Source organism: Taeniopygia guttata, chromosome Z (assembly GCF_048771995.1).
Source record: "Taeniopygia guttata chromosome Z, bTaeGut7.mat, whole genome shotgun sequence".
Classification (NCBI taxonomy): domain Eukaryota; kingdom Metazoa; phylum Chordata; class Aves; order Passeriformes; family Estrildidae; genus Taeniopygia; species Taeniopygia guttata.
This window is the reverse complement of record NC_133063.1, coordinates 54,013,279-54,036,657: the sequence shown is the minus strand read 5'-3', so window position 1 is coordinate 54,036,657 and position 23,379 is coordinate 54,013,279. Positions and strand designations below refer to the sequence as shown.

Sequence of the window (23,379 nt, the reverse complement as noted above, 5' to 3'; positions counted from 1 at the left end):
GACCCAAAATCCAGTGACATTTAGAGAAAAACTCTTGGCTCTCTGGACTGTTACACACTTAATGTCAATTCACACTGAAAACCAAATGGTAACACTGCTGAGTGCACTGGAAAACTTTGGTGCAAATACATGGAAGATGTTTCTAATTTGTGTCCAAGGTGAGTATGACAGCCAACAGCCTGAAGAAAAGGCCCTATGGTTCAAATTCCTCTGGGGTGCTGTAAAAAGTCAGATGGGGTCAGCAAAATGTGTGGTAGGTTATGTGTTGCCTGTTCATCTTCTCCCTTGACCACTCACCACAGTGTCTAACATCCATCCCTGAACCTCCCAGGACTCAATGTGGTCCTATTTTCTCCAAGATGGGGACTTATTCCAAGGAGCAAGGACATTGCCTGTCCCTGCTCTGGGCAGCTTCAGCTACTTGTAGCTCCCCTGGGCTTCACCACAGCTTACTGAAACAATGTCTTTTTTCTCTTCCCATGGTGTGACACAGGCCTTCTTCTCGCTGAACGGTTTCACCCATCCTTCCTTCCCATTTACCACTGGGGCTTGATTTTATTATTTTTAATAATTTGCACAAGTGCAGCATTCAAATCTGCCTCTATCATGTTCACTTTCCAGACAGGCAGCCTGTCAAGGACAGTGAAAAGCGAACAAAAAAAAGCAACCATAAAACCCAGCCTCTGAGGACACGCTGTTTTCTGCAGTGTTCTTACAGATCAGCTTTGCCTCTCACCCACAACTGCTTTGCAAAAATCAACGCAGAAATGCTGGAAAACACAATCTGAATCAGCACAACCATTATTAAAAAAAAACCAAAAACCTACTTTCAGCGTCTTTCAGTCACATTTTAAATTCCACATTTTTATAATCGTCAGCAGACTTTTTAGATCTATTCCACACAAATCTTAGTTGGCTTGGGCCTAGCAAGTATATACTGGCAATAACATAGTAGGCATTTTTCCTGCCATTTTCCTCCATCTTATATAGTGCTTGCACTATAAAGACATCTTTTATCCATTTTGTACATCTATCTTAATATAGTATCTATAAAAAGAAACTCAAGTATTTGCAGCCAAAAAAAGAGAAAATTCTAAGTTTCCTTTAGACCTATTTTAAGCCCGTGCAAAATAAGAGAGTCTCTTACACGTTAAAAGGGTACCAATCACTGAAGTATCTAGGTTCAAAGTACTGTATATTCTAGGCTGGAATGATTCAGGGTCTGTTGCTGCCTTCAGGCAATGAACTTTGATAATTTAAGAATCTTGAAATAAAGAAAACTAGTTCACTATCTGGATTTTAATAGCTTTTGGTGACAGACTTCTACTTTGTGACCTAATGATCATGATGAGAGATTAGTCGAGCAAGTAAAAATCCACTTCCTAACTTCTGTCTGTAAATGGCACTTTATTTACAGTCAAGTAAACAGACTCCATGGAACAAAGGAAGCTAGATACAAGCCTAAAGCTTTTGAAAGCCCCTCTGCAGTCTTCAAAAGGAGCAGTTCCTCTCCACTGGGAAAGTTACTCGGGCAGTTCAGTTTAAAGGGAACTCCTTCACTAAATAGAGTAGTCCCAACACAAAGCTTCAGAAACAAAGTGCAAGAAAAGATATCCTAAAGGGATAAAAGAAACTGTAAGTTTTCTAATACACTCCAGTATCTCTCTGCATGGTATTTTTTTCCCTGGGAATTCCCATGTTTGAGCGACTGCATTATTGCAGTGTGAGCCATGGGAGCTGCAGTGCAGTTATATAGCTGGTTTTGTAATTTAACACCAGGATTTATTTTTTTCTCCTAGCAGGATGAAAAATAATGCATGTTATGACTGGGCACCTTTAAGCCTCAACGTGTGGAAATTCCTTTGTAACTATAAATGACATGTCTAATGATAGCTCTAATGCTTTCTGTTTGTGTCATTCTATTTGCACTACAAGCTGAAGCAAGTTTTAATGAAGTAAAAGCTCATATTAGGTACACCCAATTCATAATTGTTTTGATTTTGTAAGCAAAGTTCACAGCTTAAAGTGATCAAGCAAAAAATGTCTGATAACTATTTGATGTTAGGATTATAATAGCTGTTTTACTGAAACTTCTTATTCAGATTAACATCAAGCATAAAAGCATCAATGGGTTAAAAAAAATGAAATCTGATTTTTATGTATTTGATTATTTCATTTGGTGAAACAACTTTATAAAACTCTAATAGAATGTACTGGACATATTATTAGCCTGTATTTTGTATCATAGGTATCATAGGTATCATAATAAATGTGTCATTTTGTTTTCACTCTAAATAGTAAAAATTGAATTTGCAATCATATTTTTCTACATTGCAAAGGTGATGTGCCAATTTAAGATGGCAATAAATTACAAAATACCGTAATTAGACTCAGTTATGCCACGTCTCACCTCTTATTAAAATATCCAGCCAAACAGAGGCATTCTCTTCTTTATTTATAGCTCGCCATCAAACAGGTCTAGCAAAGACAGTATCAGAAAAAGAGAGACAATGGACTTTGACCACCAAGTCCGTAAGGATCTACCACCCACTAAGTTTTAAACTTGTCTAATATTAACCTTGCCAGTAGGAAAGTTTGGGTTTTTTCCCTTAATATTATGGTGTTCAAGTCTTTGCACAACTACTAGCTATAAACCAGAAAAAGGTTGTTATATAACCCAGCTAAATAACCTTTTGTCTTTGTGAGTGAGCATTTGTGTCAGTCACAATGCCAGGAGAGCATCCTTGGCAGCTCCCCTCTGCTGGGTAGCACAGCCACAGCTATAACCACAGCGTCTTGTGCCAGCTCCAGCAGGGCAGCCAACCCTGAGAAACACAAACTCAAGGTCATCAGCAAGCTGAGGGATTTGGGGGTGGAAGAGGTAAGCTTGTAGTCACCAAAGCAAAGCAAGGCCATGACCTGCCATGCTAAAACCATGCACTACAGTTTTTCATCTGTAAGGTATTTTGGGTGGAAAAATGAATCAAGAATACCCCACTGGATTATTGGCTGCTTCCTGAATTAGTTTCTTAGATTGGCAGCCACTAAGATGTGTGCTGCTGGCATTGCCTTAATTGCTCAGTCTGGTCATATCTATTCATTACAGAAGAGGGCTTTGCTTTGCCCTTTATGTTAATACTGCTCCAAGAGAGTCACTACAAATTCCATGAAGAAAATTTTTCTGTTGGTCTCATGGATTTCTACCTCCAAAGAACACACATCAGCAGGGCTCTGAAGCCTGTCAGACCCTGCTGAGGACAGAGAAAAGAAAGGGGAGGGAGGGATGAGAGAACTTGTAGCTGTTGTTTTCCACTGACTTCATCTCACAGTGGATGCACGCTCTGGTTCAAGCTTTCTCCATTGCAGCAAGGGCTGCATGGTTGGGACGTATGGAGATGAAAGATCTCTGGAGTCAGGTCCCAGGGTACACGGTTTATTGTGGGCCCTGCTCGGAGCTGCCACAGCTCAAAGTAGGCCCCAAGGAGTGGGGATAGGGTGAGATAGAGAGTTCTAAGTGAGGGTCCAAGACAGTAGGAGAAGGGGATGGAGCGAGGAGTAGGAGAGAGAGAGGGGAGAAGAAAGAAGAGAGTTTTGTCTCCTGGGAACACCTTATCAAGGGGGTTTCAGAGTGGGGTGCGGAAAAGGACTTTGGATCAATGGGATTACTGATACATGATACTTCAGGGGATGGTTACAGGTGCAAGATAGACTCTACGTTTTTGAGGAAGGAGACAGAACAATTTACCTGACCCTTTGATTTGTCTGTGGGTCAAAAAAGGCAGTTACCTCCTACTGGCTACACCACTGTCCACCAGTGCTTAGCAACCAAGGTCTGCCATCTCAAAGCTCATTTTCATCTCAATTTGGCTTGCATTCTCTGCACTCTCCAAATTCCCCAAAAGGCAATCGTACTTATAAGGCCTTCTTATTTCATCTTACCCAACACTCCATGACTGACATATTTCTAAGGTCTCTCTTTGGGGTAGATTTTCAGCTGTTTTCTATTGTGACAAGTTACACTGGATCTCCTTAGTTGTCAGGGAACTTGAAAAAGCACTTTTGTCTCTGCCTGATACCCAGCTGGTTATTTTTTTCATCCCTCTGCAAAAGTTTGCTGAAGTTGGCTCATAGATTCCAGAGTTAGAGAGGGAGTACAGGCACCTACAGACCCCCTTCACATTATAATCACCTACTGTCCTTGCAATATGAGCCAGAAGGTGGAATGAAGGCAGGAAGGCGAAGCAGTAAAGTTATGAAAGAGGGTAGTCAAGTAGTATATGCTTTGTATTAAATATATTTAGTCTTACTTTACTGTTTGAACAACATTTTGGTTTAAGAGTAATGTTATTCCCTTATTATTCAGAACATATATTATCAGAACAATAATCCAACTGGAATTACTCAAGTATTCTTACAGAAATAACTACCCAGCTTTCATAATATGTTGTGCTTTGAATGCTTTATTGACAAGACTGTGGAAACATAAAGGAAAAAACAACCAGCATGCAGTTACTTTAGTAATTGAATTGCAATGTGGATTATGTTCATTATGGCTTTCAGAAGCCACTGAGCAATTCTCACTGCAATAAGCAAAATCTTCATAAAAGAAGAAACTCTTTTTTTCCTTTTGTAATGTATTAGTCCAACTATATTGGTTTCACTATTTGGGACTTTCCTACAAATGAACACAAATATAAAATAACTTTTTTATCTGTCTTTAGAATACTCACAAATGGTTACAGGGAATCCAGCCCAACATGTAAGGAAAATAGGGAGTACTTATAATTCAATCTGGAAAGGTGTATTAGCCTTTACCCAGTATGGTCAACATAACTGAAAAAAAAAATTCTCATTAGTTTTCTCTTTTATATTTACTTTTCTACTTTCTATAATATTTTTTTTCTTCAATATGGACACCCACAGCATGTAGATACCTTCAGCTCATATACTAAACCAGAAGTTTTATAATCACATTTAATTTGGTTTTACTTAAACCTGAACAGACTTATAGTTTCCTAAAAAGAGACAATGTAAACCTCTACAGGAATCAAAAATAATAAAGAAAGTAATTGGCAAGACACTGCTTTTTATACTGGCAGTTGAAACATTGTATAACCCTCACTTCATTTTCTTTGTCATTATTTCATATGTTTACTGGAGCTTGAAAAAGGCAAGTCGTCATTTTACTACTTCATCTAACTGTTTTACTTTCTGTTGCCTTGAGATCAACTTTTTCTTTACAACAGCCACAATAGCTCAGGCTTCTTAATAATTAACAGAAATCATAACATTTAGAGTAGAAATAAATTATAGGCAAAAAAGTCTCCCCCAGATCCACAACTTGGAACAAAAGAGAAACAATGCCTCATTTAGTAACAATCCTCCCACCCTTCTTCCTCCCCTTCTATCCAGCAAGTTTTCTTGGCTTAGTTGGCTGACTGCTTCTTCCTGGAAATAGGTCAGCTCCCAGCCTGAGAGCCTCTGTGTGTGTTGAAAGCCTGAGACACTGCCTTTCCCTTGCAATGGTTCAGAATACAAAAGCTGCACTGAGGAGTTATCAATAACCTCCTATTAAAGCAGCCCAAACCTGATAGGACATGAATTGTGACTGAAAAGTTGGAGAGACTGTGATAACACAGCTAGGAGCTGTCTATGTTGTTGTTCTAACACTGCTGCAGAATAAGAGAGCTAATTAAATTTATCCACAACTTCATTAGTTAGTCTACAAGACTTGTCTTTCTCCTGATAACTCCCTACTTGTGGCCCAGATACTGCCCTCTTTGGCTGCCAGAGCAGACAAATAAACCGCTCTTCATCTGTACTTAAGAAATCCAGACAACCTACTATACACAAAAATGTATAGTTATAAATGCTTAGGAGCAGCTCCTGCAGGACTGACACTTCCTATGAGTTTTTAATAAAGACAGCAAGTATTCAAACCTACTCCAATTTATTATCTTGGCATGTTTCCATCCATGTTTTCAGTGGTGAAAAGCTTAATTTAACAGAAAATTCACTTAAAGTCTATCTTTTTTTTGTAATGACATGCTGTTTTTCTTTTATCTTGGTACTAATAGGAATTTTAAATTTTGTCCTTAGAATACCAAAATTGTTTTTCAACACCACAAAAAGATTAAAAGCATGTGAGGGTAACAAGCTGTACACATACATATGTTATTTATGCAGTTGTCACTGGCCTTCACAAGTAATGATGATAAACACAAAAAACCTTGCATGCTTCCCTATGATAAAAACTGACTTTACAAGTGGCATTTCACTCCAGCAGTTTCTGTTCCCTGTGTCCACATTATCAGTGGTTGCATTTTCTCTTTTCTAAAAACTAGGAATACTTCCAAATATAGTCAGGGAAGCATGAGCCACAGTACAACCATAAGAGAGGAAATGCATGTCACCACACTGAAAGCAATGTGACTGCTATCTGTACACTATATATGCCACATTTGCTCATCTCAGCTGCTATGAAAACACAATTGTACAGAGCAGGTTTTCACACAGACATCAAGAAGAGAAAGCAACCACGGGTATCTTTACTTCCCTACCCATATCACACTCTAGCCTATATGAAAATTACAGTGTATTATACTATATTATATCGTGTGTTATATCACCGTTAAATGTGACCTGACGGGCGAGACTAGAATAAAGCTGAGGGACTTGCCATCACCATCCACTCCTCTGCCACAGCCTAAAGCATTAGGACTGCAGTGGGTCCAGTGATTGTTCCATCATACCATTTTTAGGACAGCATGTTTAAGACCCTGTTCCTCCCTCACAGTTTCTGAAGCTAACTGGAAGCTTCACTCTGCACACAGATGGCCACAGAAATAAGAGCAGCTTCAGCTGTAAAAAGTTTGCTACATCAGCTTCCTGCAAGAAGAAAAACTCCAAAGTACCACAGGATGTATAATACAATACTTGGAAGAGCTATAATTATCAGAACATTTGTTCTCCTGTGCCAGAAGTAATGACTACTTCTCTCCTTTGATTTTAATGGGAGCTCATGGCTGGGCATCCTGAATGGTAGGTAGGTGGTCCTAATCACTCACCTGAAATTGCACCTTAATGCACCTTAAAATGATCAATTCTGGCACCAGATAGTGTCTAGGCAGAATTTAGGCACATTAAAATCAGGAAAACAATCTAGGAAGCCCAGACTTCAGCAGCTGGCTAACCCACAATGAACGTAAAATTACGTGTCACTTAGGTGTCATTACACAAAGTTGCACAAAAGTTTAGAAAATGAATCAGCGCCCTGAAAATGTAGAAGCGCCCTGTTTAACAGCGAAGTATTCTACCCTACCACTCTGATACCACAGTAAGAGGTAACGAAGAGTTTTCAACTTATTTATTTTGACTTGTAATAATTAAGTGATTTAACTAAATAGTTAAGTAACTTCTTTTTATGCACAACCAAATTACCACATGTGAATTGTATGGGTAGCTGGTCTCAAAAAGCCAACTTTGAGCTCCTTCCAGCTATCTGCCCAGACATTAGGCCACAGGCAAGATGTATCTTTGCCTGTCTGGAAATATTAATATACATCCTGGGATGAGCTGAGACCTTGTTTCAATTTATGAGGTAAAGACTGTTTGTCTGGCTGCTTTGTTGCCAGGTGATGCAAAGATACATCATCCAAGAGCTGAATCTACATCACCATGAGCCTCAAGGGAGAACTAGGCTCATGTTTCCCAGGTGACTACCTTTACTTCTGAAGCAGCTACCTCTTGAAAAAAAGCTGAACTGGACACGTCTCCCAAAATTCTTCCCCATCCTTGACCTCTGTAGAAGGAGGCACCTCGTGCTGGTGCCTGAGAAGGATAGAGTTCAAACACCTTTGATCCATCTCTTAGCTGCAGGAGTCTTCCTGCTTTGCAAGAAGCTGGCTTTTTTGTGCATTTTAAGGTGCTGAGTCCAAGGCACCTAACCCTGCACTCTGGGGCAGGGGGACTATGTTCTAGGTGAGGAGGGACAGCAGCAGGCACTCTCCCAACCCTCAGCCCACACACCAGACAGGGTCTACCCAGATACCAGTGCTCAGGTTGGTGACAGGATACTCTGTAGTTAAGATTTCAGAAGGAAGTTACTTTTTTTTTTTTTTTTTTTTTTTTTTTTTTGTAAAATGAAGCCATTGTACATTCTGGGGCCAGAGAGAAGGGCCCATGTACATTTAAGAAGAGTTTTCTAGAGATAATACTTGCTTCTACAAAAGCAGAACAGTTGTTTTTTTGTCTTTACAGAACCAAAGTCTATTGTAGCTCTCAGCTTCTCAGAAAGATAACTCCAGAGACTCAAGTACTTTCTTACTGTTCAATATGATGAACTGGCTTTTGGCAGCTTGGAAGGGAAAACAAAAAATAAAATTTAAAAAAAGTGTATCAACTCCCACTCTCCCCACCCAAAAAAAAAAAAAAAAAAACCAAAAAAGAAAAAAAAAAAAGGATATTTGGCTAGAGTTAAATGGATAACTATTATTAGCAGAAGGACTATGTGAGTAGCACTGATGGATTTTTTTCTTAGTTTATTGTTTTGCCCATCTTAATAAAAATCCCTTCTCCATCATTTCTGCTATTTTATATTTGACCTATACATATTTCAGGCATGTTTAAATGGGAACTTTATTTGGTGAGTACAATTAAAGAAAGTATTATGTCACTTAATATTTTTTTTCTATGCAGAAAAGGTTAGCTAAATCATCATTTGAGGAATTTCAGCTAAATCTGAGTTTAATACATTACATTCAATCCATTCTATGTGCATCTAAAGTATTGCATATAAAGACAACTATTTTATCCAGTATTCCTATTACACAGTAGGAATACTGGATAAAATATTTTAAAAATTCATTATTATAGACTACTGTCATTGTCTTATTAGAATTTACTGTAAAGAAAATTGAATCACTGGAAAATTTTTAAATAAACTGTTTTGCTATTCTTTAGGTAGCAATTAATACTCTCTTCAAACAGAAAATTCAAATAAGAATAAAGGCACAGAGACATTTGAGTCACACCCCCTCCTCTGCAGTGATACTTGGTAACTATCTAGGATGCACTAGTTGCCTCAGGACATAATACTCCGCTTGCTGCTGCTTTGGACAGGTGCCTCAAGGAGATTCTTTTGTGTTTTGCTCTCCTTATTGTAGCTTGTTGCTATAAAGAAACCAGGACACAAAGTCTTGACACAGATTTGACACTCTTGCCCTGCTTTGATACCTAAATAGACATCTACTCAACAAAGAGAATGGGACCAATAAATTTAGGCCTGAATAGCAGTAATTTACTGTTTCGTTCCTTTAGCTGAATATCTAATGAAGTAGAATTTCTTACCCAGTGTGCTTTCATAACTGAAGGGAAACTTGAACACAACAGTCACAGAAACTGACAAATTATGAGAAGTGACTCCTGTGCATGTGCAAATTTAGACATACTCATAGCTAATTCCACTGGTTTACCTGTGTGCAGCTGCCTTACTTCAGGTAGCACAGGGCATGGCACAGGCATTTTCTCCAGGAAGTGCTGGGCTGACAACTTCTAGTAACAGCATCCTTAGCTGCACTAAGCAGGCAGCACAAGCACTAAGCACTGGCACAAGGCACCTACTCCTCAGTCAGGTAAGAACACCGATCGTGCAGCTGGCTGAGATAGTAATTTACCAGGTAATCCAGTGGGTGAAGTAGCCTGGTAATCTGCAATCTTATCATCACACAAAGCTTTGTATTGCAGTCTTAACACAGCATCAACTGCTGCCAGCTTTTCTTGCTTAAGGTCTCTTATATTTGAGACAGATAGCTAGACAGGCAGATAGATTAGCTGTCAGATAGATAAAAGGTAAAAATTTAGTTCAATCCTTCACACCCATCCACCCCTCACTCACCACTCCATCCTCAAACTCCACTATTTCCTTAGGTATTTCTACTGTGCAATAAGCTTCCTCCCTGAAGCCTGCTGTTGACAGTAATTCCTCCAAGATTTCTTTATTGTCTGTCTTTTACAAATACCCATGTTATGCAAGAAGATTTGTGTGATTAAGGGAAAAAAAAAAAAAACAAAAGCAATCCAACTCTATGATATAAGGGAAGAATGATAAACTTGGAAGCAGGTTGCAAAGAGCAAAATAAATCAGGAATAAGGCAAGAGTTCCATCAGGGCTGTGCATAACTTCCAAGCCCTTCGCCCTGCCTAACAGCAATTTGAAAGGGACAAAAGAATCCGTGACATTCATCATGTGTGACATTCAACCATGCAGATGCCATTCAGCGGCACACAAAATGTCTTTGCTCATCCTCCATTCAAAACGTCTGTGTTGATCCTTCTTCTTTGCCTGTTCTTTTAAGTCCTGAATAATATGCAAGTTTTCTTATATTTTTACAGCATGTACATCTCCAGGAGAAAATTATATTTTCTCCATTGAGGATCCTGAAATGCTACTCAGAGAAAAATTCAAAATAATGATTACCAACACTCAGAATATTGAGTTTATTTGGTAATTCAGAAATCACAGCCTGATTTGGAAGTAATGGAAATGCTTATGTTTATACCACTAAATGCCTTTAATGTTCACCACCTCCAGAAAACCACTACAGTATGAGCAGGAAGAAGATTATTTCATACTGCTTCACAAAGATACACACTCACACTCGACCAATACAGACAGAAGGTATTGTTTGTCTTTTGTAATTCACACTCGCTTATTTTTATTATCCTTTTATCAATGCCTTAAGAAGGGGTATGTTCCCAACTATTTAGCACACATGTATGTCAGTCTTCCACCTAAGGGTTTATAAATAAAAATCCTTCTGTGTTATCACTTTTAAGAGAAAAAAAAAAAAAACTAAGGTTCAGACAGTTCTCTGATGTCCTTGAGTAATTTAAATTGGAACAGTAGAGCCAAATTATTTGGCTCTAAAAAAAAGCTTATCAACTTGTTCTGTCTTGCTGCACAGGCTCTGAAATCCCAACACTGTGCAGTATCACAGGGGCAGAGATCACTATGTGATCTAAAAGCTCTAAAGAAGCGCTAAACATTAAAACTGCTAATGGAAATATCCTAAGCCAAGCAGATAACATGTGTTGGTATGCAAGTGCATGGCTATGCCGATGAGAATCCAGTCTGTGTCCTGTCTGCATTTCAGCATGGTCACCATGGAAATGGGAACCAGCCTGCACAGAGCCTAACAAAGGAAACCTTTAAATGAAAATAACAACACTGGATAGAGGCTGCGCAAGATTTGTGCTGGGGAAAATGACTTGCTTTACTCATCTGGAGATGCAGAAACCCCCTTTTACCTGTATTTATCCTTTAATAATACTTTATTCACACTTAGCTGTTTTGACATTAAGCCATTATGCTGGTAGTTCCAGTTATTAGTCCTTATGAAAATACATCACATGAAGTACATACAAACCCCACTTTCATTCATTCAAAATTACAATAGCGAAGAAAGACCACAATGAATAATATTTATATAGTGGCTAGGAAGCACAGTGAAAAAAAGGAGCAGCTGTATTTTACTTCTTTAGCTTCTTAAATTAAAGTTCTGTGATACTGAATCAAAAAAGCAAAGAACAACTCACATGTTGTTCCAGAGAGAGGCAGCACACAGTTAAAACTTGTTGGTAGGATCTCATGCTGACTTTGACCAAATTATGCACAAATAAATATTAACTGTTAATGTGTTTAGGTGTCTGATGGTAATAGCCTGTATGCTTTCTAAAACAAACATAATAAAAAATACAAGTCCTGTAATACAGTATGAATGAAGCCTTACTTCAATCTGCAATGCTGTGAGAGGCAAAACTCCAAAAATAATACATAGTAGTGCTACTACTTCTTGCTACCTGAGAAAGAAGGAAAAACTAGAGACAGGTTTACTTTAAGTAGAGTTCATGTTTAGGTCCTCCTTTCAAGCCATCTCCAGATTATAGAATAATTTTTAACATTAACATTACTCACAAATATGATAATAAAACATCAAGGTATCAAAAGATGATCACAAAGAGGGAGAAAGGCAGAAATCAAAATCGGCTGTACAGATTTAACTTGGTGTGCATGATTGCACGTTAAAAGCATTTACATCCCAATTTTAGCTTCATTTATAGCACCAAATGTTCCATTTCCGTTTGCTATTCAGTTATCAGTTTAGTCTATTCTGCTTTGTACATTGCCATGTCCTTTTATGTATATAATTTTAATCTTAGCAACTTCCTTGTTGATTATTGCCTACATATCTTGAAAATAAACATTTAAGTATTTGCATGTGACAGAGGATTTATTTTTCAACACTCAAGTGAAATGAGAGATCATCTTTACCTCCATTTAAAAAAAAAAAAGTACTTACCACTTTTGGATATCTAGTGATACAGCTAAACCCTTATTTTTTTCACATTTAAAATACAATTTCCATTTACTTCAGTCACAGCTGTGAATACAGAGCAGTTTTGCACATCAAGATGCACTTGCACAACCAGGTCAAGCCAGTGGAAGTGACAGCTACGAGTGAAAGAGACTTTTCCAGCTTTCCTCCCTCTGGCCACGAGTTCTGACTGTACCCTATGCCAGCACTAACAAATAAATTGCTCAAATTGCTCAAGAGCAGGACCAGTTTAGCTGATCTCCAAAACTTACCTGGCTCAAGAGGGGGAAAAAATTATTCAAGCAAATGAGTCCCTGACCTGTTCCTGAGACTAAGCCATAGTGATAGCACAGAGAAACTGGTGGAAACATGCATACAGGAGTGGATGAAATGTCCTTGCAGCGTCAGCTCCACATTCAGGTCAGCTTAACCAGATCGTGAAAATGCAGCTTCAGTTTTGAGAACCCCTGGCTGAGCAAAGAGAAAGAGAAGAACACAAAAGCTCCAACCACATGTCAAAGATTTGATTTAAATGACTCATCTGAAATTGTACTCAGCTTTTGAGGGGAAAAAAAAAAAAAGAGAGAGAGTGAGAAAGAATCCACTTTTGTAAGGAAAACAAATTTATTTCTCTTAATCCTACATTTCATTCTCATTCCTTAGACCACTTTCTAATTCCAAAACTAAGCAAGGCAGGAGTTCCAGCTCATTATCTGATCACACCATTTTTCTCTGTTCATAGGCAGTGACAGTATGATGTACTAATGTGCAAAAGAGACAAATTCAGGTGGCTAACTTACTCTGGGCACTTTCCAATTTTTGCATGTTAAATGCCATTATCACAGCTTCTATCCCAATTTAAACAAAAGCTTACTGAAGAAAAAGAGTTTGTAAGTAGGGTCTCCTATTCCTGTATAGGAATATATATATATATATATATATATATTATATATATAGCCTATTACTTACAAGAGTTTCTATCATTGGAAACTCTCTATTCTACACAGAGACGCCAGTTTCAGGTAGACCTGTTTTCTCCTTCAGTCTGCTTGGGTCCCACAAAGACTTGAGAATCCATGGCACTCATGTGGTAGACCTGTAGCCTGAAAGCCATAAACCTCATGTTGCTTCAAGTTTTCATTTCAGAATTAAAGGGTTCAAGGGATGCTTACTTCACAGAGTGGAGATTTTATAAATGCACTAAGAGTTGTATCATTAACATCCTGGGTTGCTGGAGGAAGGTGCATGTTAGGCTTCAATATGAAGGCTTGCTGAGACACTATAGGCGAGGTCACCCCGAATTTTACTTTCTTCCCTAGGTTTGGTCTTCCAACACTATCATTTGATAATTCACTCTGAAGTTAATTATTATTATAAAAAGGAGAACAAACTGGTTCATCTGAAGCCCAGGAACTAGTTAAGAGCATGCAGTACAGACAGTCAGGAGACCACCATCCAGAAGCAAACTGGAAAGCAGAGTGATTTAAACAATGATGGATATTGCTTTAAAAATAACAACCTGACGAGTCAAGAGAGAAATTTTTTGTATTTGCAGGTATATATCTAAGACCTCACACAGAAATATCTGACTAGGGTCCACAACAAGGTGGACATAACTTAGAATCTAACTGATAAAAATGCATTTCTTTCCAGAGGAATACAGTTTTGCATAGACTTGTTACCTGGCCAGATTTAGTTAGACAATGCAAATAGTGCCTTCCTGCCAAATTTCAAATATCTCCTCTCAAGCATGGGGGCCCTAGAGCTTTCCAAAGCAAATGTTACCACAATTGAGCCCAGGAAAGCTACACTGTATTTTCCACTGGCTTCACTCTCAGAGAGAGCTGGGCTGTTTTGGCTCTGAGTTTTAATAACAACATTAGGAAAAAAAAATGCATACATAAAATGGAAATTAAAAGAACTGGATGTGGCAAATCTATCAGCAGCATGTAGCAACAGAAAAGCTTCCAGCTTTGTTGCCCTGTTAATACGTCATTTATTCCACTTAACGTAATCTACTTCTCTATGCTATACACATTTTGGTCAACATTTAACAAGGTTGGTAGCAAAGTCATGCTATCAAATTGATAATTCTGTTTCAGATCTCTTCTTCTTACAGCATCTACAAAGTCTTAACGACTTTCCAGACACGAAAGTACGCATCAGCAAAGGGTAACCCATTACTTTACTGTTGCATTATTTTTAGTTGAATTTAGAGACACAGCAATGCACCCCATGTGACCCATTTAATTCAGCTGATAATTCAGTAGTTAATATACTGACATAAAATTATGTCTGGAATAACTTGGAATAATTTCTGGAAGTAAAGACTAATTCAGCCAAGCTCTCCTAATTAAATTTAAGAACATCACCTTTGAAAGAAAACCAGTTCACTAGAATTCAAACAAGTTCAAAATTATTATGGGAGAGCTACAAGTGTACCACCATAGCAGAACTCTAAAAACACTTAAGGAAAAACTCCCCTGTCCTGAAACTTTCTTTTTGTTGCTATTCCAACAAGATCAAAGGCCTTAGCAAGTATTAACCCACTAATCAAAAATCATGACATATCTGAAATAAAAATTTTCACAGCTTTCAGATGTATAAATTGAGATAAATCATGGGTAGTGCCTAAAAAAAGTAGACCTATCCCACTTCTGTCATTCAAAATGCCAGGGAAATTCTTCTCTCACAATCAGCCCTTATCGTCTGCTTTCAAAAACCTTTGCAAGTCTTAAGACTCCATGAATTACAGTGAATGCTAATGGTCCTGGTTTTCAGTAGCTGTAACCAGGAGAAAAATGGATATATTAAGCAAAAGTACAGGGTGGAATGTTTTGCCTACTGCTACTTTTCAGAATTTTTCTTTTTTTAACAAATTGCCAGGCTGTTTTTGTTCTATGTATCACATCACAGGTTAATATTTTTGTATTTTATTTCGTACCCTCCAGCCACACATTCCACTGCCATGTTCGCTATAGTTCCTGAAAGAACAAGTTAGAACAGCTCGTCAGTGAAAACTCATTTTCATGCTGCCTCTTCGGTGATTTGCTAATTAAGGGTTTTTGAGAGTATACAGTAATATTAAAACTCTGAAACTGCCTGGGAATTTGCTCATGGCAAGTGAATATGATTACTTATAGTTCCCAGGAAAATAGATGTAATGGTAATTAAGGTAGCCAAGAGAAGGAGGAGATGGTTCAAGTTTCCCTATCCTTGTCCAAGGAGCAACATCTGCCCAACAGTAGAGTAACAGACCTAGAGGACTCTTGCAAATAGGAGCAGCATTCACAAAAAGCATTCATCTTCGCACCTAAAAAGGTATAATCATCATATAATTCTAATTTCACGCATCAGATTGTCCCCGTTCCCTCCGTTCCAGCGCGCACACACACACGGAGTCTATTTAGGGGAAAGTGAAATCTATGCCGCTCCAGGAGTTTAACCTGCTTTAAAATCACCGCCGATGCATCTCACTCGCCCGCAGCCACAGCCCACCAACGGCAGCTGCGCGCCCTCCGCGCGTCTCCGCCCGGCCCCAGGGCGGCCCCCGCTCCACACCTCGCGCCCGCCGGGGGACCATCCCTCCCTCCTTTCCTCCCTCCTTCCCTCCTTCCTTCCCTCCTTCCTTTCTTGCTTCCCGGAGCGGCGGGGCGGACAGACGTACCCAGCGCGAGGAGCAGAGGCGGCAGCGCCGTGCCCGCGGAGCCCATGTCCGGCGCGCTGCGAGGTCGGGCCGAGGCCGCTCCGAGCTGGCCGCTTCCCAGGGCGACACTGAGCGCCACCTGCTCCGAGCCGCCCAGCCACCCCCAAATACTCTTCCTCCTCCTCCTTCTTTCCCTCCTCCTCCTCCTCCTCCTCCTCCTCCTCCTCCTCCTCCTCCTCCTCCTCCACGCCCCCTGCGGTCCACGGTCGCAGAGGGGCTGGAGGGCGCTCCTGCCGTCTCCCGGCGCTCAGTCCGCGCCCGCGGCGCAGCCGGCGGTGCTGTGCCCTGCAGACTCTGCCCCGCTCTCTTCCCCCCGGTTTTACTCTCTGGAGGAGCCCCCGCTCTCGGCCCGCCTGGCGCTGCCTCATGGCTGCGCTGGAACGAGGGCTCCAGGATCGGGACACCCACCACTCCCGCCCTGGGTACCCTGGGCACCCTGGGCAACAGCGGTTTGGAGGGCTGGGAATGCCTCTTTTTTCTTATTAAATTGCATATTTGATGACACTGAGTCTATGTCTTCTTCTTTAAATGAGATTTTTGCAGAATATAACCCCAGCTATGCAGGAGTGAAACAGGATCCAGAAGCCTTGCCACACAACTGTCTCAAACTTGGCAATGATGGTGAGGATGTATTGCCTAGGCAAAATTACTGCCTGCGTTGCCTTAGATGCCAGGCCAATATCCAGGTAGACAAAGAGAATCGAAGCCAGCAAAATCAGGGAGGTAAGGAGGTTGAATTCCGAAGAAATCAGAAAGAGTTCCTATGCAAGATGCTGTGTAGTTTTCAGTCTACATAGCCTTGTCAGCACTGTTTGAATACTGAATGCGCAGAGTATTTGAGAAACATGCATTTTCTCCATCCCACAGTTCCAGAAAATAGCGAAATTTATGGCATTACCTTTTCATATGGAATGTATTTCATTTTGTGCAGTGAATTCTGCTGAATAATTTTAACTTCTTGGCATTAACATTGTGTAATGAAAAAGACAGTTGGTCTGGAAAACTGGAATAAAAAAAGCTTCCTTCCTTTATTGTCCTTGCCATCTGTGTCATGGCCATTTAGGTATGACACACTGTAGCTATTATTTAAGGAGCACATGTATTCTCTTACTTGTTTTTAAGCTTTGGAAGCTGAGCTATGAATTAAAACGAAGAAGTTTGTCAGCATTTGTCAGCAGGTGGTTTTCAACACGTTTTTTTGGATAAGGGTTTTATATGGACATCATGCAATTAAAGAAATCTCCATCAGAATGTTAAAATCCACTTGATGGAAGTGCAACAGGGACCTGTCTTTATATAACTTAACATTGGATTCTTTCATGTATTTGCTTTATGGAACACACAAGGAGTGTTACCCAACCTAATGCAAGAGCTTGTACATGGACTCACTGCGTGCACTGCCCAAGACACTGTCACTGCTGACCTCCAAAGCCCTTTCCAAGGCCCTTGGTCAGTCATCACCAGGGATGACTCGCAAGTCTCCGGGAGCACTCTGTTTCCCTTGCACAGTGTAACAGAAGACTTGCAGACACCTCAAGCAGCATTGAAGTGCAGATATTGAAGTAGTAACACCAGCTTCAGCACCCAGACTGTTCCAGTGACCAGTGGGAAAATCGTGATGGGAAGAGCAGCCATGGGAGCTTTTCTTTCCATCTGCACTGAGTGTATAAATGTATGTGCCACTCCGGGACAAGAAGGAAAATCTATACTTCCACAAGGAATAAGAACATAATTAATAAATACTAATGAAAGGACAATAAAAAACAACAAACAAAAATCCACAGCATAGAGAAAAATGGTTTCTTAATAGTGGAATACACCTAGAATTGCCCTCTGCCTAAAATAACCTCTGCAGACTAATGTCTCAGTTTCCTAAGAAACCATGTCTTTGATACAGTTACATAATTCTAATTATAAACATATCCTTAGGATATGAAACTTTCTTATAGGAGAGTATTTATATTGTGCAATATTCCACCTTTTTTGATTCACTTCAGAAATTTTATACATATATTGAACATATTCAGGGAAATTATTATTTATTATTGTTCACCTACATTGATAATCAAATTACTCAGAGGACAGTTTGGTTGGTGCTCCTTATCTCTGCACTATAAAATGGGGTCTGATACACACCCTTTACTGTACACGTCTTTGTTGTTTACTGATGTTTAATAGCACCTTGTCATGTCTGTTTGCCATTGATCACAGGGACACTGGCCAAAATCACTGTATCTGCCTGAGCTTATTTGCAAAGTTTCCTGCGTGGTTCTGTGCAAATACAGTGTTCACATTAGAATAAACTATAATTTGTTATCAAGGGCCAAACAAACTTTCTTTTTTACAGTAAGGACTGTGTGAAGCAGGTTGCTTGATCACTATGAAAAGATCACTATAATTTTGAATTTTCAAGAAATAGTAGAAGTTGCAGAGTGAAGATAATGAAGAAATCTTGCTTTTAAAAGATATTCTGGTGAATACATACTTAATGATCAATTTTACAATTTATTCATGTTATTCTAGATTTTTAATGTGATGAAAAATGTTCAAAGTAATGCCAACCTTCTTGGAGAAATATGCGGATATCTCCTTTTTTTTTTCATTTGCAAAGGCTGACCAGAGAATTAGAGTTTCTGTGGTATGGTAAACTTAGTTATCTGTTAATGTGTTTCTGGGAGGAAATCTTGGAAAAGTGATTAATTTACACAAAGAAGGCCAAGATGAATGGCTCCAGGTCACTCTTTGATTCGTCTGGAGATGATAGAGGAAAGGGATACAGATATTAGTTATTGTTTTTAGCAGAAATATATTGTCTATAAAAAAAATTTTACACTAAGGTCTTCACTGAAGGAAAAAGAACAAGCTACTAAAAAAAAGCCTAAATCTATAAAGGAAATGTTAAAATTAGCTCTGAGGATGTAGTTTAGACATTACTAATAATTCAGCTGTGAAATAAAACTGGAACAGGTCAAAAATACACTATTGGCATCTTAGGTATCACATAGGGAATGAGCAGAGAATAAACCAGGACTTTGCTACGCTACTATGCAAACCACACATTTTGAATGCTTTTTGCAACTTTGGTTCAGTCATGTTGAAGTGCTACACAGGAACTCTCCAGTCTTGGTCTTGATGCACAGCACCACTTCCTACTCTGGATGTACCAGCATGCATTTACCTGTTTCTTGCTATTTTGACTGAACTGTGTTCTACCTAGCACAGAATGTATACACATATTTTTTTACCAATTTTTTATTCAGGTAAGTAAAGCTTAAACCTGCCATGGGGAAATCATATAAATGGGATGTAGTGGAGCCAGTGAAGAAGTATTCCATTCACCTGTGATATCTAAATTGAAGTCCTACAGTGGAGCCTGCTAACACAACCTATGTAATTTCAGGGTCTCTGGAGCAGCGGATGTGCTACTCCAATTGCCAAAGTATATAACATTGATACAGTTCCAATAACCACATGAACGCTTAAAAATAGTGTTTATCTTAAAAAATTTATCAGACAGGATTTAAAAGTCCCCAAAGAAAAGACAGGAGCCTTTTTTTCTTTAGAATGTGCCTTTGCTTACATTTTTGACCATTTCTATTTTGAAAAATTCATAATTGTTTTGATTTTTTTTTTAATTAAGGTCTATAAAATATTCCTTTTTATTTGCCTACCATCAAAAGTTGCTCAAGAACTTGGTAGAAATTTTTTAGCAAACGTGACTTCCTTAACAATTTCCACTGAATACCACTGAATTTCTGACTAATTATGTGGGAAAGGATTTAGTCTTACTGCATTTTTTGTGACGGATTTGTTTTCCCTTTTTTTTCCTTCTTATATTGTTTGCAATTTAGGTGTGTGGAGCTAATAAAAAGTCATATTGAATATAAAATAAACCCTTTAGTAATAAGTCTTTTAGTAAGTGCTGAACTGGACCTATTCTCTCCTGGTTATTTTTACATTTTGTAGGATTAGCTACAAACCTTGAGTAAAAGATGGAACATCAGAGAGGTGGAGGACAAAAAGTAGTAATGTCATCATGTGTTATCTAGTAAAAAAGCATTCACATTATCACAAAATCAATTTGATTGAAAAAGACTTCTGAAAACATCAAGCCCATTTCAATGTCTAAACATCCTTTCTGTGAAGAACTACCTCCTGATGTCCAATTTTAACCTCTCCTGGTGCAGGTTGAACTTAAGTCCTCTCATCCTGTCACTGCTTGAATGGCAGAAGAGATTGACCCCCATCCAACCACAGCCTTCTAGCAGGGAGTGATAAGGTCTCGCCTCATCCTCCTCTTCTCCAGGATAAAGACTCCCAGCTCCCTCAGGTGCTCCTCACAGGACTTGTGCTACAAACCCTTCCCCAGCTCCATTGCCCTTCTCTGGGCTCACTCCAGCTCCTCAGTGTCTTTCCTGCAGTGAGGGCCCAGAGCTGGACACAGCACTCGAGGTGTGGCCTCACCAGTGCCCAGCACAGGGGGACAATCCCTGCCCTGGTCCTGCTGGCCACACCATTGCTGATCCAGGCCAGGATGCCATTGGCCTTCTTGGCCACCTGGGCACACCCTGGCTCATGTTCAGCTGCTGTCACCAGCACCCCCAGGTCCTTTCCAGCCACTCTGCCCCAGCCTGTGGCACTGCCTGGGGCTGCTGTGACCCAAGGACAGGACCCGGCACTTGGCCTTGTTGAACCTCACAGCACTGGCCTCAGCCCATCGATGCAGCCTGTCCAGATCCTCTGCAGAGCCTTCCTGCCCTCCAGCAGATCAACACTTCTGCCCAGCTTCGTGTGGACTATGGATTTAGTAAGGGTATACTCAATCTCCTCATCAAAATCTTTAAGATATTGATCAGGATAATAAACATATTGGACAGAACTGTGCCCAACAGTGAGCTTTGTGGAAGCCCAAGAGTGACTGTCCCCAACCGGATGCGGCACCGTTCACCACCACTCTCTGGGCCTGGCCATTCAGCCAGTTCTTAACCCAGCAAAGAATGCTCCTGTCCAAGCCCTGGCCTGCCAGCTTTTCCACGACTGTGCTGTGGGAGACAGTGTCAAAGGCTTGTCTGAACTCCAGGTAGACAACATCAACAGCCTTTCCCTCATCTGTCAGGTGTTTCACCAGGTCATCAAAGGAGATCAGGCAGGGTCTGCCTTTCCTAAACCTGTGGTGGCTGGGTATTATCCCTCTGATCCCTACAGGCTGTTCTGCAAGTGCTGTGTGATCGCACTCAAGATGATCTATTCCATAACCTTCCCTGGGACCAAGGTCAGGCTGACAAACCTGTAGTTTCCTGTATCTTCCTTCCAGCCCTTCTGGTGCATGCGAATTATAATGACCAACCTCCGGTCATCTGTGGACCTCCCTCAGTTCGCCAAGACTAACAATAAATGATGAAGAGTGCCTTGGGAAACTCTTCTGCCAGTTCCCTCAGTACCTTTGGGTGAATCCCATCTGGTGCATTGGTCTGTGGGTGTCTGAGTGGCACAGCAGGTCACTGACTACTTCCTCCTGGATTGCAGGGGTCTGTTCTGCTCCCATCCCATGTCAAGTTCAGGGGGCCAGTTGCCCTGATGATCACTGGTCTTACAGTTGAAGACTGAGGCAAAGAAGGCATTAAGGATATCAGTCTTTTCCTCGTCTTTGGAATTGTCTTTCCCCCACTGAGTTCAATAAAGGATGCAGTTTTTAATTCATCTTCCTTTTGTTATTGACGTTTTTATAATAATTCCTTACCAGCTTGCAAAAATCTTACCCACTTTTTAAGAAAATTTTTCCTGGGGGGAACACCAGGTCAGCCCTCAAAAACTGGAATAAAATCGGAAAGTTCTTTGCATGAGGGGCTGGTGGGATGGTCATGGAAGAGGGGGCATGTGATAAGAGAGGGCATGCCCCCTCTGAGAGTTGGTGACATGTGACTGAAGCTGTGCCATTAGGCCATGTGCAAAGGTGCGCATATAGCATCTTCTGTAGATTTCATTTGGTCACTAGTTCTATTTCCCCAGGTCTCAGTACTGGGTCCAGTTCTGCTTGGTATTGCCATCAATGACCTTGACAAGTGGTTGGGTGCACTCAGTCTGGTTGTAGATGTCACCAGTTTGGGTGGGAGCGTTGATCTGCTGGAGGGCAGGAAGGCTCTGCAGAGGATCTGGACAGGCTGCATCGATGGGCTGAGGCCAGTGGTGTGAGGTTCAACAAGGCCAAGTGACAGGTCCTGCCCTTAGGTCACAGCAGCCCCGGGCAGTGCCACAGGCTGGGGCAGAGTGGCTGGAAAGGACCTGGGGGTGCTGGTGACAGCAGCTGAACATGAGCCAGGGTGTGCCCAGGTGGCCAAGAAGGCCCATGGCATCCTGGCCTGGATCAGCAATGGTGTGGCCAGCAGGACCAGGGCAGGGATTGTCCCCCTGTGCTGGGCACTGGTGAGGCCACACCTCGAGTGCAGTGTCCAGTTCTGGGCCCTCACTGCAGGAAAGACACGGAGAAGCTGGAGTGAGTCCAGAGAAGGGCAATGGAGCTGGGGAAGGGTTTGGAGCACAAGTCCTGTGAGGAGCACCTGAGGGAGCTGGGAGTCTTTATCCTGGAGAAGAGGAGGATGAGGGGAGACCTTATCACTCTCTAGAACTGCCTGAAATAAGCCTCTGGTCAGGTGGGGGTTGGCTTCTTCTCCCAGGAAACCAGTGACAGGATGAGAGGACATAAGTTTGAGCTTCTCCAGGAGAGCTTTAGATTGGAGATCAGGGAGAATTTTTTCACAGAATTGATGGTTAAGCATTGGAATGGGCTATGCAGGGAGATGGTAGAATCACTATCCCTGGACTTGTTCAAGAAATGAGTGGACAGGGCACTTTGTGCTGTGGTTTGCTTTGGTGTTGTCAAAGGGTGAACTTGATGTTTATAAATGTCTTTTCCAAACTTAATGATTCTATGATTCTATGCTGTAGCACACATTATGATGTATATATTACTCTCTAATAGTTGTTGGCTGGGTGTTATAGGTAATTTTACAAATACTGGGAATTCATGACACACAGGAGCCAGTTATTTTTGGTAGTTTCTTCAAATAAACAGCAAAAAGCAATTCCATAATTTGTGTGATTCCTGAGAATTTCAATATCTTAATCACCAGAACTCTTTTTTTTTTTTTTTTTTCCTGTCTAACAGGGTCATTGGAAATTTTAGCTGAACCCTAAAAGTTTTGAGATACAACAGCATCTATTCTGGCACAGTGAAAATGGCTAAAACCAGAGTAATAGGCATTTGTCACTGAGATTTTATGACCTGGCATCCAAGAAAGT

The 23,379-nt window shown here is 40.5% G+C and overlaps 1 protein-coding gene across 2 annotated transcripts in view; it reads right to left on the bottom strand.

Annotated features, from left to right (window-relative positions):
- The window catches only part of ITGA2 (integrin subunit alpha 2), a 67,268-nt gene extending 51,064 nt beyond the window's left edge, over nt 1-16,204 (bottom strand). The window contains exon 1 of one of the 2 annotated variants that reach the window (XM_030258974.4): nt 16,042-16,204. In XM_030258974.4, coding sequence (XP_030114834.1) covers nt 16,042-16,087 — 46 coding nt within the window. In that variant the 5' untranslated portion in view covers nt 16,088-16,204. Of the gene's footprint in view, nt 1-7,722; nt 12,311-16,041 lie in introns of those variants that run through there. The other variant, XM_041711048.2, reaches the window with a different exon arrangement.
- Nucleotides 16,205-23,379: the final 7,175 nt, after the last annotated feature.